This window comes from Ciona robusta, chromosome 6, assembly GCF_009617815.1.
Source record: "Ciona robusta chromosome 6, ASM961781v2".
NCBI classification, from domain to species: domain Eukaryota; kingdom Metazoa; phylum Chordata; class Ascidiacea; order Phlebobranchia; family Cionidae; genus Ciona; species Ciona robusta.
The window spans coordinates 506,623-520,835 of NC_143240.1; the positions used below are offsets into that span (position 1 = coordinate 506,623).

A 14,213-nucleotide genomic window follows, 5' to 3' on the forward strand; every position below is an offset into this window, starting at 1 on the left:
GGTATTTGGATATTATGTGATAAAAGTGTCCATTCTTCTTTCACACTACTACACACTTTTATTAGTTACAAAGCGATTTTTAAACAGATCAATCGAGAGATCTTACTCGATATTAAAAAGATATAGTAGAGTGCGGGAAGACGGGACACCTTTCACACATAATATCCAAAATCCTGATTGTGTTTTAAACAAATAGAAACGGTCAATGGGAGTCGTGAGTATATAGTATAATTCTTCAAAAGTTTTTTTGTTTACTACGAAATAAGACAGAAAAATAGAATAAAAAGGTGTCCCATCTTCTCCCACTCTACTGTATATTGTAAGTTACCATCAATCGCTAGGAAAATTCTAGCTTAGTAAAAACTCTTTGGTATAGAAATTGATTTAAAACTTTCATATTAGATTTGACTAATGTTGGGTGTTTTAATTTTTGTTTAAATAATGACGAATTTATAAAATATTTGTGGTCAAACAGCGATAAGGAAGTGTCGCAGAATACGATTGCAAAATATGCGAGCTGCGATGGCCGAGTGGTTAAGGCGTTAGACTTGAAATCTAATGGGATCTTCCCGCGTAGGTTCGAACCCTACTCGCAGCGGTCGAATTTATTTTTAAAACTGTACAAATCTTTGCACTTTTGTTACAGTACATATTATTGTATTATTGTAGGGTAGGGGAAGACTGAATACCTTCACCACATATTATTCAAGTATCCTGATCGTGTTTTAAACAATTAACAACGATCTATAGAAATGAGAATACGGTTTTATATTTCTTTGAATGTTCTTAGTTTACTACCAAATAGGACGAGAAAATAGAATGAATTTTATTAACATCCAAATAACGGACATCTATTTACCTTCCTAAAAGTTATAACAGCTGTTCTCTTCTCTGTACTTTTGCCGGCTTACGTATTATCAACTATGGAATTTTTAGGGAGATTTTTTAATGCTTTATGAAAGAATGTAGCTTGCTTTTCCAGTCACGGGCAGTCGTTATAACACGTACTTATACACCTCGTGTCAGCTTACGAGTTACGTCTGTTGCTTTGTGGAGATTACTTTTAAATTTTTTTTATCATAATTTCAACAACCCATCAGTGACCACTGGGTTGGAGCAATTGTCTTTCTCGAAGACACATACAGCTTTAACGGTAGCAGCCACAAGCCTTGGACCAATTCCCTCGAAACACTTTACCCTTTATAGTTTATGATAATTAGAAAAGTTTATTCATATATTAAACACATAATTCAAACCTGCTTACTAGTTCAAAATACTTTTGATTACAGCAGTATTTTATACCATTCCATTTAGAAAATATAAACAACGCAAAACTAAACTAATAGCATTCCAGCAAAATGTAATGTTTTCAACAAAGATTCAGTCTGTGCCAATCTGGAAAATATACATTTGCAATTCACAAATTGCACTGCTTTTAGCTTATCTTGACCAATAGTATTGACAATTAGGACATTCATTTTTTGATAGCTTTTCTAATAAGCGCTAAACGTTGTTTATGAGCATCCGCTGTTGTTGGTTTCTTAAATGGCTTAATTTCTTCTGAACCGTAACCAGGTATTGAAATATTCCATTGTTTATCTGTTATAAACAAAATATATACATGTTGAAAATTATAAAAAATGGATCAATAAATGTACTTCTTTATCATCGCCTGGCCGGAAAACGACAGTCGTTATAACACCGGTGTTCTGTTTCATACACCTCGTGCCAGCTTATGAGTTACCATGTATGTTACTTTGTTAGTGATTATTTTATTTTTTTATGTATGACTGATAACTTAGAAAACCCAATAGTGACCATTTTTATGTGAAATAAACTGCACAAAAGTGTTTCCTAAAATTGAAATTGTAATATCCTATATATATAATAGGTTGGAGTTAGATGAGACATGTTTTCATTCTCTTTTATCCTTTTTTGCAGTAGCTGTATTTTATCAAGAAAGTAAAATATATATGTATATATATATATATGGGGTCCCTTTAATTAGTGCATGTCCACTATGTCCGATATGTCCGATATGTCCACAATATTCACTACATAGTGGACATGCTTTAATTAAAGGGACCATATATAAATATATATATATGTTAAATAATGTTACCTAGGTGTAACTTTAGATCCTTAACTTCTAATGTATTTGAGTTCCTGTGTTTTGCTAACTCACATGATGCAGATACAACGTTTTCGATAAAATCATCCGTTATTTGCATCAGCATCTGTAAAACTTTCAAAATTTAGATAAATCACAAAATACTGCATTAAACCAAACACATAACATATATATTCTAAATATTTCTTTAGATTTTATAGGTAGGTCAAAATAAATACCGCAATAAAACTTAAAACATATTCTAGTATAGGTAGCTAAGTTTTGCAGAAACATAACATCACGGTCACTCTTATATTAGAATTGCAGCAAAAAACAGCTTTCTACATCAGGAAAAATGCAACGCAGCTTAAATTGAAAAGAAAATGTTATTTTTGGCTATATTTTACTGTTAAATTAAAAACATTATTTTTTTTAAGTTTTATTAGTTGTTAGAATATGTTCCCACTTTAACAGCTGAAAAATTGATTAAAGTAATCATTATAAATTTGTAGCTGAAAATACAGCTGAAAAAAATATTTAAAAGAATCATTTTTGAGTTTTTAACCTCTTCAACGTCTTCATCCAGTTGTTCAGCCGGATCAATCTCTCTTATCAACTCTTGCAACCTCTGTCTGTTAAGAATCTATTCAAATGCAAATTGGTTAGTTCAAAAAAAAAAGATAGTCAAACCAAAGAATTGAACTGGCAAATGACGAATGTTAAAGAAAACTGTTGCTATTACATGGTTGTCATATGTCACATATTTTAAACACTTTGTGCCCATTATAATTGACCAGTATTAACTTTGTACCTGATTGATTTTTACTGTTTTTCATGTTGCCGACCATTAAGGCAATTTTCACTCGGCGACTTGGCCAAGGGGACAGCGTTGAGTTCTGAACCAGGTATCCTTTGGTTACAAAACGAGTGATCTTACCACTTGCCCACACAATACTTGATTATTGAAGCAATTACGATATTATACAAATGTGAATATTCATGGTCAAACTAGGTTAACCTATTATCTAGCCTGCAGAGATTGCCAGCTGCATGTATGATTTTGTTTACAAACTTATAGTTAGGCACGCCATAGTTTCTCGCCAGTCTGCAGAGTATGGCAGGTGCACGCGCGATTTTTTACAAACTTTTGGTTATGCACTCCATAATTTGTCCCACGCACGCCAATTAATTAAACAATGAAAAAAAACGAATTAAATTAAGTAGGATTTCGTATTGTTGCTTGGAAATGTATGTGGTTTGCACGCGAATTTTTTAATAACCGTCTTGCACCCACCAGATTTCGCCAGGAACTGCCATACTCTGCAGACTAGGTTTCTTGCACATCGCAAATTAATTAAAAGCAACAAATTAACCTCGATATCTTTTCCTTGTGAATTAAAACAACAAACTACCTTGTTATCTTTTTCCTGTGGTACTTGGGTGATAAACTGAGGGGCTGGTGGTCTTGGCTTGCTGAGGACAACTTGTGGAAGTTGGGAAATTGCAGGTTTGACTACAGTTTGGTTTGGTAGGGTGGGTGGCGTTATTAGGGGTGACGAAGATTGGGGGCTTGGGTTCGTCAACACTGCTGTGTTTTGAGAGGTTTGCTGTTGCTGCTGCTGGCCCGTGGTTTGTATTGATGCTGAAAAATAAACATTTGTGCAAAAAATCTAGAAATTATCAATTTTATAAATTATACAAGCATTTATTAAGGTTTATTATATTTGCTTTACAATTACAGTGTTTTAATACTAGTTACTTGATTTTAAGTATAGAATACCAAGATTAAAATGAGATTGACAATAACCTTGTATTTGTTCCATAAGACGTTGTTTTAAAGCTGTTAAAGTTTGATGTTCGTTAGCTTGTTGGGCATTATGTGGCCCATTGCCGAGAAATAACAATTTGGCTTCAACTCCCTTTAAAGTTTGTTGAAGGGAAAGCGTGTGCGCTGATACATCCATGTTTTATAAGTTAAATATCTAATCAGTATTCTCATTTATATAATAAAACTTTTCTATCATTCTGTCAGAATTGTAATCAATTCGCTAAAAAGTGATGCCAAAAAAAATTTTTTTTTAATTTTTTTTTTGTGGGATGGGGTTTTAGATAGGCACTGCTTCATATGTGGTGCCTAGTTTTAGAAATCAGTCAAAAAATATTGTATTTTTACCTACAACACGTCACAAGTAGTTTACGACTAAATCAAAAATCTAAAATTTGACACTTGAGATTTAAATTTTTGCTATTTACAAGATCTTCGATTGCGAAATATAATACTAGGTGCCCCCCTTTTAAGAGCGTTCTTGGTTAATTACGTATGAAACCACATCAGAAAGATACAATCCACAAAAGAAATACTTTTTATCTGATGCAATCGACATGACTTGACGCACAGCAGTATCTTATAAACATAGACACGAATATTATGCAACACACGAGAAACAACAAATACGTTTGTTTATATTTGTTTAGATTAAACCTAACGAACTCACAAACAACAGCAATTTTAAATAACTTTATAATAATAATATAATGTTGAACAACATATTGAATATTTTACTCAAGAAACTTTTTTGTACAATTAAGAAAATGCAAAATAATGTACGAACGTTTTGAGAACTGTTGTTAAGCCAAATTTGTGGTTTTGGTTTTTATAATAAAAAAAGAATTTCATTTAACAAAAAAAATAGTATAAAGTACTATGAGATAAGATGAGGTATTGTTAGGAACAAAAACCCATATTTTATAATCGTATTTTGCACAATTAACAAGGCTTTTTTAAAGTCGCGAGCAAACGGTTCTATAATTCTGTAAATATTTTTTGTTTACTACCAAATAGAACGAGAAAAAAAATGAAAACAAGACCCGCATTACCCCACCCTATTGTATTACAAATATAGAAACGCTTTGTGTGTATTTTTCTGCAAAGAAAAACCGAAAATGTTGTGACTATCACGTGACGAACATGGGTTGACGCACCTATACCCGGATATTACGTAGTTGCTTGGACCAAGTTAGAAATCGTGTGACATTTTTACAAGACAGTCGAATCCACATGTTTTACAGAAATGATAGTTAATTTGTACTTTTCGAATAATTTTATAAATGTAGACCAAACTTGAGATTTGAATAGAAGAATACAGGAAGGGTATAAACCAGTAGTAACTTGATGAGGAATTTTGCGAACAGTTTATGCAAATTTTACTTTTACATTTAGGAAAGAAAAAAATTTACATTTAATATTGTTTACTTTTTGTTGCGTAAAATTCAGTTCTGTAATTAATAGTTTTCAATTAAAGGTATAGTATACAGTTGATACATTTTACTAATACAAGAATAGCATTAGAAAAATAGTTATATTCAGAAATGGATCCAATATCCATACGTAACTTGCCGGTTAAAGTGTTTATACTGATAATATGAAATATTCTAAAATGGCTAACTTACAAACCGACAATTTAAGCGTTTTTGTAATTAAAAAATGCGTTTTTAAAATAGGAAATATACGATATGCATGTTTTGCATGCCAGGTTTTTATATTAACAACATCCAAAACTAAATAAAGTATAGGTGGGGTAAGATAGGCCATTTTTTATTTGTTTTTGTTGTTCTATTTGGTAGTAAACAATGAATGTTTGCAGACTTATATAACCGTAACCACACGACTCTGTAATAGCGTTGTTAATTGTTAAAACACACAAATTAAAAAAAATTAAAAAACACACAAATTAGAAAATATAGTAGGTGGGGTAAGATGGCACACCTTTTCTTTCTATTTTCACGTCATATTTGGTAGTAAACAAGGAAAATTTAAAGAATTATGAAAATTTATTATCACAGCTCTCGTAGTCCGTTTTTAATTGTTTAAAATACGATCAGGATATTTAGATATTATGCGCTAAAGGTGTCCCATCTTACCCCACTAGAAAAATAAATTACTTTTTTTTGCATCCCATAAAGATTTCAAAAATATAGGACAAAATGACGATGTACGGTATATACGCTACTCTGTATATGTTAACTACTTCACAAATCGTGTTATGTCTAAAGTGCTACACTAACTATACACTGGACAGCGGTCTAATCGGAACTGAGAATTTCCAAACTCAAGAATGTACAATGCAGCGTCCTGGCTGCGTAAAACTAGAAGCCGACATTGTGTACGCTGTTGGACCTGGTAATTATTAAAAAGTAATAAATAATTACTTACAAAGTCTCATATGTGGTAACTCGTAAGCAGGCATAGGTTGTATGAAACAAAAAAAAACACCCGTGGTATAACGGCTGTCGTTGCCAATCTGTTTAAATAACTCACATTGAAATAGTAGCCCATAAACCACTGTGCTACGGCGCCAGAAATAAAGGTGTGAACACAAATAGATACATTCAATGCATTTGTACCGAGTATAAACAGCGTTATATTATATTGTAAAATAGTGCACGGCGCCATGGCGTAGTGGTTAGCGCGCCTGCCTCTAACCCAGAGGTAATGGGTTCAAGGCTCGTCGCTGCTACCACTGTGGGCGTATGTGTCCTTGAGCAAGACACTTAACGACAATTGCTCCAACCCAGTGGTCACTAATGGGTTGTCCAAATTATCAGCCATACATAAAAATGAAAAAAATCCAAAAAAAAAAAATAATAATCACCCACAAAGTAACATACTTGGTAATTCGTAAGCTGGCGCGAGGTGTATGAACACCCGTGTTATAACGACTGTCGTTTTCCGGCCACGCGAGGACAAAGTAAGTTACACACACACACACACACAAAATATATCGCCATTTTTTTACAGACCGACTTGCGTATGGTGAATGCATATCGAAGATGAAATGCAAGAATTTGGGTTGCAACGGTTACATGAAGAAGTTTAAAGCTATAAACGATACAATTAAAGTAATGTAAGTAATGCACTTAAAATTTACCAGATTATAGTAAGCCATATAGGCATATAGAAAAACAGATATTTTGGTCTAATGTTTTAAGACAATTATTTCAATTAAAGAAATAACTAAAACGTATAGAAAGAGCCTCCTTTTAAAATGACCTTATATTATTAAGTTATGTTAAACGTCTCCCTAGTAAAATAAGGAAGCTTCATAATTTTAAATGCTGTTTTTAAACAGAAAATGCAACGCAACGTGTTGCTACGATGACAACTGTAATTTGCCATTCTCTTTTACAACGACCACAACAACTACAACAACAACAACGACAACAACAACAAGAACAACAACACTCGACGCCCCAGTACGATTTGCACCCACAGGCCGAACTACAACAAGAACAACAACGACCATTTCTGCTCCCATTACACCTCTCACAGAAATGTCCCAGTCGCCAGGTGACGCCCCAGCGTTTGAAGTGCCAAGAACCAGATCGACGACGCCAGCCGGCACAATGTTAATCACTAATGCACCAAGAGACGACTCGCGAGGCGACGCACCGGCGTTTTTTGCACCGATTGGTCGGCCGCATACAGGCAATACAACGAATTCTGCGTCTAGTACGAGGCATGTAGGTTTAGCTTATGTACTAGTTTTAGTTGCAAGTGCATTTATCGCATTCTGAATCATGTTGTCCAAATGAGGTTGTAAAACAGTCATCGAAATTAGCTGTGATTTTAAACTAGTAGACAGCGGAAATAATCTACTGTGGCACGAATATAGTCATGATAAAGGTCTATTTTTTTTGTATTTTTATTGTTTTATACATGTTACGAACAGACAAAATGAAACTGAACGATTACAAATTGAATGAATTCCTAAATAACTTGTTTCTACATTCCTGTTTTGTATTTATTTCTATGTTGATGTTTTATGTACAGGAACATATTTTACGTATATAGGTTCAGTAAATTAGAGTAAATCTAAAAGCTGAGAATCTTAAAGATTCTACCCCAAAGATTGTATAAATAGACCGCAGGCGCATTATAGGTTAAAGCGGTTTAACAAGACAAATACGTTGTTGGAGCTCAGGCGCTCTTGACTTCCGTAAGCAATAAATTATGTGACAAATCTTTGGCACTTTTTCCAACACAGACGCGGAACTAATTTATCAACCGGCTGGTGTTTAGAATTCAACTTAACTGTGAGTAAGTAAAATTCGAGCTGAAAGTTGCGAAATTTTATATGTTTTTTTCTCCAATAAGTCGAGTAAATATTTTCGAAAACGTTACAGTATAGGGTGGGGGAAGTTGGGACAACTTTTCGTTCTGTTTTCTCGTCCTATTTGGTAGTAAACAAAGAACATTCAAACAACTGTAAAGCCGTATCCTTAAGATTCCCATAGAATGTTGTTGATCGTTTAAAACTCGAACAGGTTATTTATATAGTAGGCTGTGGTAAGACAGAACATATTTTCATTTTGTTATCCCATTTGGTGGAAAACAAAGAATATTTACAGAATTATATAACCGTATTCTCACGACTCTAAATACGCGTTGTTAATTGTTTAAAACACGATCAGGAAATGTGGTATTTAGATGCTAACGGTATCCAATTTTACGCCACGATGATATAAATGTTAACTATATAAATGCTTCCCAAGGGAAATTGCAAAACATGATTAAATCTCAAATTACAACCAGGATGATTATAACTAAATATTACAGAATGGGGTAAGACGAGACACCTTTAGCACATAATATCCAAATATCTTGATCGTGCTTCAATTAACAACGGTCTATCGGACTCGTGAGGATACTGTTTTATAGTTCATTGAATTTTCTTTGTTTGCTACCAAAAGGATGGGAAAATCAAATGAAAAGGTGTCCCATCTTCCCCCACCCACTATATTAAACGTAATACAGTTGTAACATTTTTTAAATTCTTCTGCAGAATTTGTTTACGGTTACAGAACTTACTGTCGAATTTCTTTGAACTGTCGTTATATCATTTCTTTAAGCGCACACGTTTCAACGAAATAAAATGTAACCCGCTTTTGAAATGACACATTCTTGTAAATAGAAGTGGTTTATTTATGCCTTATTGTTTGCAAACGTGTGGTTTACTAATTACCCAGCATGTATGTACCATTAAATGTATAATTTATGAAACTGCCAAACAGAAATGGTTGCTATTGCCAGCAAATACGAAATTGAAAATTACCATCTGACTATTTGTAAAAAACGATTTAGTTACACTTGATTTTTTTAACATATAGTAGGGTGGGGAAGATGGGACACCTGTTCATTCAACTTCATCATCCATTTGGTAATAAACAAAGAACATTCAAAGATTTATAAAACTGTATCCTCACGACTCACACAGACCGTTATAATTGTTTCAAACACGATCAGGCTATTTAGATATTATGTGTTAAATCTGTCCCGTCTTACCCCGCCCTATTATATTTATATTATGTATTACATGGTTACTTGTATGCGTATACGAGGTGTATGAAACAGAACACTCGTGTTATACAATGACTGTCGTTACCCAGCCACACGAAAACAAAAGGTACTTAAGATCATTTATTTACGGATTTTTTTACCGCAACCTATATTGTCTATAAAATGCTTTTATTATTTATAAACACTAAAACGTTTTATGGGAATTCTAAGGCAAATATTCGTATATAGATAGTAAGATCGGCTTGAAGCTACGCCAGATTATGACAGCTAACTGAAGGTCTGACTCTAAATATTTCATGCTTGCCAATATAATGAAATTCGCCTTTTCAGGCGGTTTGTCTGTATTTTTGACCAGAATTTTGGAATATATAGTAAGATGGAGGGTAATATGGGATCTATTTTCCTTTTTTCTCGTACCATTTGTTGTAAAAATATGTTTGCAGAATTATATAACTGTAGCTCCGCGACTCGCGTTGGTATAATTGGTAACCTTTTATACCATATTTTAATATAAATTATGTTTTTATTTTAGTAGCGACCACGCGTATTTGTTACAATTGAATGTAAATATGTTTTTAACTGTAAGCGTGTTTTAACAACTGTTGTTTTGTCGCTAAATCCTGTCTTTTCGTTTAAAATATTTCTAAATCTTCGCTACCGTAATCGAAGAGACTACCGTAATTGATAATATTATTATTATTGTGATAACTTTGAACTTTAGATTTTGGTAATTCAGACGTGTAAAACTATTAACGCAGAAATTAATCAACTTGTTATAAGAAAAAGAACCTAAATGCCTGTTCGTGATAAAAAAAAACAATTAAACTTTAATACGCATGAGATAATAAAAGCCTGCAATTTTCCCGCACAAATAGAATACACCGTGCGTGCTGCATTGACGTATGCGTGATGGTTTGACATGATTTTGGCCGCAGAAAACCATATATCTTATGTCTGGTCAATATAAGAAAACGGAAGACGAGACACTTAGCATTAAGGTTTGAGACGCAGAGAAAAACGACTGCTCAGAAACTGTAAAGATTCAGATTTACTTAAGTATAAGCAAATAGAGCTATAGTCATTTGAACGTATATACGACTGTATTCGTTTTGTGAAAACGTATTTTTAGTATGTTGATATCTAGTCAAATTGCCATAATTTTTAGTTTAAAATTTTAGAACTAGTTTAGGTGATTCACTTTATACAGTACAGTGGGTGAAGATGGGACACCTTTTAAACTCTATTTTCTCGTCCCATTTAGCAGTAAACAAAACATCTCATAGACCGTTGTTATTTTTTTAAAACACGATGAGGTTATTTAGATACTATGTGCTAAAGATGTCCCATCTCCCCCCAACCCACCATATTTAATTACTAAGCTGAATTTTTTTATAAGATATATTAATGCGGAAACTTACATCGAAAAAAAATATAACCACAAGACGTAATGTTTTATTATTTGCAGAAAACTGTAAACAAGAACATCAAGATATTAACATGCCCTGTGGCAAATTAAGCGTCTTTATCTGCATTATTTTGTCCATAGCACCAACAACTGTGGGTTTACGATGCTACCAAAATTACACGGTAACGAGTTTTATGTGGTCCGTGTCACATTACAATATCGGCGAATGCAACATCGAAAATTCGACGGTTGATTTATCTTGTGTAAGGTTTGAGAGCAGAGTAAAAGCCTTACCCGGATTCGGTAAGAAATTTAAAAATATTGTTTTATAAAAAATGTAAATTAAACAAAATCGTAAAAAATCGTAACATTTTTAGAACCAACTTGTTTTAGTTTTGTCCTTCGTACAAATTAAGCAAAAAAAATCCAACGAAAAGTTGTCTCTCTGTTTAAGTGCCCACATTTATAAGTACCAATTTATTTACAGAGTAGGTGCGTTTTTGTGGTTTGTGCAACTGATTATCATATAGTGGTTCTTATAGGTGTGTGTGTCGGTTTGGACTTCCCGCTAATATTACACATAAGAAAAGATAGTACGTAGAAATGGCATATTTTAATACACATTCACGAAACAACCAATCTTTACTTGATATAGTATACTGTGAAATAAGATGGATATTGCTGTGTATTGCAGATAATATCTCGCATTTCCTAAATACGTTTTAATTAAACTAATAAAAACACCATGTTAGAACTTTAAGGATACGGTTATATAACTATGTAACTGCTTATTCTGTTTGCCGAATGGCACGATAAAAAATGAAAACATGGACCATCTTACCCCAGCTTAATAAACTCGCTGTTTTAATTAGCTACCGAAATTCTTAAAATGCACTTTAAAACGTAAATCAAGCTTTAAAAAGTATATATATATGCATAAAACATCATCCTTAAATATTGCGAGACAAGAAAATATGGGACAATAACTTTTCATTCTATTTTCTCGTCTCATTTAGTAGTAAACAAAGAACATTCGAAGAATTATAAAACGGTATAGCCTATCCTCACAACTCCCATATACCGTTGGTAATTGTTTAAAACACGATTAGGTTATTCGGATGTTATGTGCTAAAGGTGTTCAGTCTCCCCAACTCTACTATGCTAAAGCATATCCATTTTGCATATATAGGTACAGTTTTGTACGGAAAATGCGTACCTACGAGCGAGTGCAGCGAAGATTTATGTTCGACTCTACGTGTGGATCAAATCAATCCGTTTTTTAGAAAGCTGTAAGTGAATTTGTTTTTATATGCCATATACTAACTTCAAATACCGGCGCCGTGGCATAGTGGTTAGCGCGCTTGCCTGTAACCCAGAAGGAATGAGTTCAAGGCTCGACGTTTCTACCATTATGGGTGTATGTGTCCTTGGGCAAGACACTTAACGGCAATCGATCCAACCAAGTGGTCACTAATGGGTTGTCTAAATTATCAGCCATACATAAAAAAATGAAAAAAAAAATCACCCACGAAGTAACATACGTGGTAAGCTGGCACGAGGTGTATGAACCCGTGTGATAACGATTGTCGTTTTCCGGCCACGCGAGGATAAAGTAAGTTACATTAAATTCAATTCTATTTAAATTACCCGAATAACAGAAGAGATGTGTATAACATTATATTGTACTGTCTAGTAAGATAGATACCTATACCGTTAGCAAACAATAAATATTTCCCGATCGTGTTTTTACCGATTACCAATACTCTTTTTGACTCGTTAAGATATGGCTATAGATAGTTCAGTAAATATAACGATACTATACCATGAAAGAACAAATCGAAAGAATTAACAGCAAAACGGCAGTGGTTAGACACGCTGTGCATAAAAACGTAGGAAAATGCAATAGCAGGGCAATACCTACATACCTACAGCTATTTCAGACAAATAAAAGGTTTGATTATTGACAGGTCTTGTACAGCGAGCTGCTGTTCGTACGATGGTTGTAACGGTGACATGGCAACTACAGCTGCTTCTACCGCAACAACAGTTAATGCAACTGTGCCTACTGGTATTTTAACAGACAACCGTGGATTGCCTTTGCATAATATAACGACCACAGAACCTAATGTTACCAAATCTGAAATTTCTGATGTAACAACAGATGGTAGTCCTATGACGTCAGCTGTCACTGACGTCACGAGTTCAAGACCAACGAAAATAAATGTACATTCACGAGTTACCACTTCTGTTTTGGATTCAAGAGATGCCACAACGCAGAAAGGAGGGTCTACAAATTTACAAGTATCTGCCAAGATAATTCTCTCTGTTTTGTCAATTGTACTTATTGTTGTAAATTAACGCTTGCCTAGTCGGATTTTTTGTTTGTATTCTAACAGTGAAATATCTTTTTTAAGAAAATCTAAAATGATTGTTATATATTAGAAAATGTAAATATTACTAAACTAAAAATATACTGTGGGGCTCTGAATTGCAATGACTCTTATCGGTGTCACGGAAATCTGGTTCCTATAGGACGAGCAACTGTATGACAAGCACAATCTTTATCACACACAATCGTGTTTCAATGAATGCAACGCATTTGTTGGATACTGTTTACAAATACATCTATAGTAGGGTGGGGAAAACGGGACATATTTAGTTTAATATCCAAATATCCTGATCGTGTTTTAAACAATTAACAACGGTCTATGGGAGTCGTGAGAAAACGGTTTAATAATTCTTTGAGTGTTTTTTGTTTACTATATTAAATGGAACAAGAAAATAGAGTGGAAAGGTGTCCCATCTTCCCCCACCCTACTATATATCACATCTTGATGTAAAGCGTGTTAATAAATTGTCAACTGTGAAATATAAAAAGCAACCTTATTTTATTTTCCTGTTAAAACTGTTTAAAATAGGTAAAAAATTAAAAAAAAAAATATTTACAAAGTTACAAACATGGTAGCCTATCTCGTAAATGGACACGAGGTGTATGCCACAGGAAAACTTGTTATTAAAACTGTCTTTGCACCTTGCCAAGCGATAAATGGGTAACATTTTATTAAATGAGTAATCATTTAAAAAAACACGACTTTAAACAGCCTTTCAAAATGTAAAGTGTACAATATGATTATACATATTTTTTTCGCTATGCTGATTTATGAAAAAAACGACGCAAATTACGTGTATATCTTCAAGAAATTAACCGCGGTAAAACATGCTTGTTTTTATTGTGGTTCCAATTAGTCTAACTTTAAACACGAGGAAACTAGACCAATTTAAAACTAATCCGACAAGTTCGCCTTTAAAACTGCCCACGGCGTATAGTTGTATGACTATAC

The 14,213-nt window shown here is 33.6% G+C and overlaps 3 protein-coding genes and 1 non-coding gene across 4 annotated transcripts; 3 read left to right on the forward strand and 1 right to left on the reverse strand.

Moving 5' to 3' along the window:
- Nucleotides 1-516: 516 nt before the first annotated feature.
- On the forward strand, nt 517-598 carry Trnas-uga (transfer RNA serine (anticodon UGA)). Its single transcript has one exon. It is a non-coding gene; the product is annotated as a tRNA-Ser (tRNA).
- A 601-nt stretch (nt 599-1,199) lies between these two features.
- LOC149734619 (uncharacterized) lies at nt 1,200-4,142 on the reverse strand. The gene is made up of 5 exons (XM_089880020.1): nt 3,918-4,142; nt 3,523-3,752; nt 2,676-2,753; nt 2,123-2,237; nt 1,200-1,599 (listed from the first exon to the last, which is right to left on the reverse strand). Exons 1-5 carry the CDS (start codon nt 4,072-4,074, stop codon nt 1,475-1,477), a joined length of 705 nt encoding a protein of 234 aa, XP_089736146.1. The 5' UTR covers nt 4,075-4,142; the 3' UTR covers nt 1,200-1,474.
- A 1,762-nt stretch (nt 4,143-5,904) lies between these two features.
- On the forward strand, nt 5,905-9,827 carry LOC149734620 (uncharacterized). The gene is made up of 3 exons (XM_089879534.1): nt 5,905-6,290; nt 6,909-7,014; nt 7,240-9,827. Exons 1-3 carry the CDS (start codon nt 6,095-6,097, stop codon nt 7,682-7,684), a joined length of 747 nt encoding a protein of 248 aa, XP_089735660.1. The 5' UTR covers nt 5,905-6,094; the 3' UTR covers nt 7,685-9,827.
- A 1,109-nt stretch (nt 9,828-10,936) lies between these two features.
- LOC149734621 (uncharacterized) lies at nt 10,937-13,758 on the forward strand. Its single transcript, XM_089879880.1, has 3 exons — nt 10,937-11,175; nt 12,062-12,161; nt 12,840-13,758. The coding sequence occupies exons 1-3, from the start codon at nt 10,965-10,967 to the stop codon at nt 13,228-13,230; spliced, it is 702 nt and encodes a 233-aa protein (XP_089736006.1). The 5' UTR covers nt 10,937-10,964; the 3' UTR covers nt 13,231-13,758.
- Nucleotides 13,759-14,213: the final 455 nt, after the last annotated feature.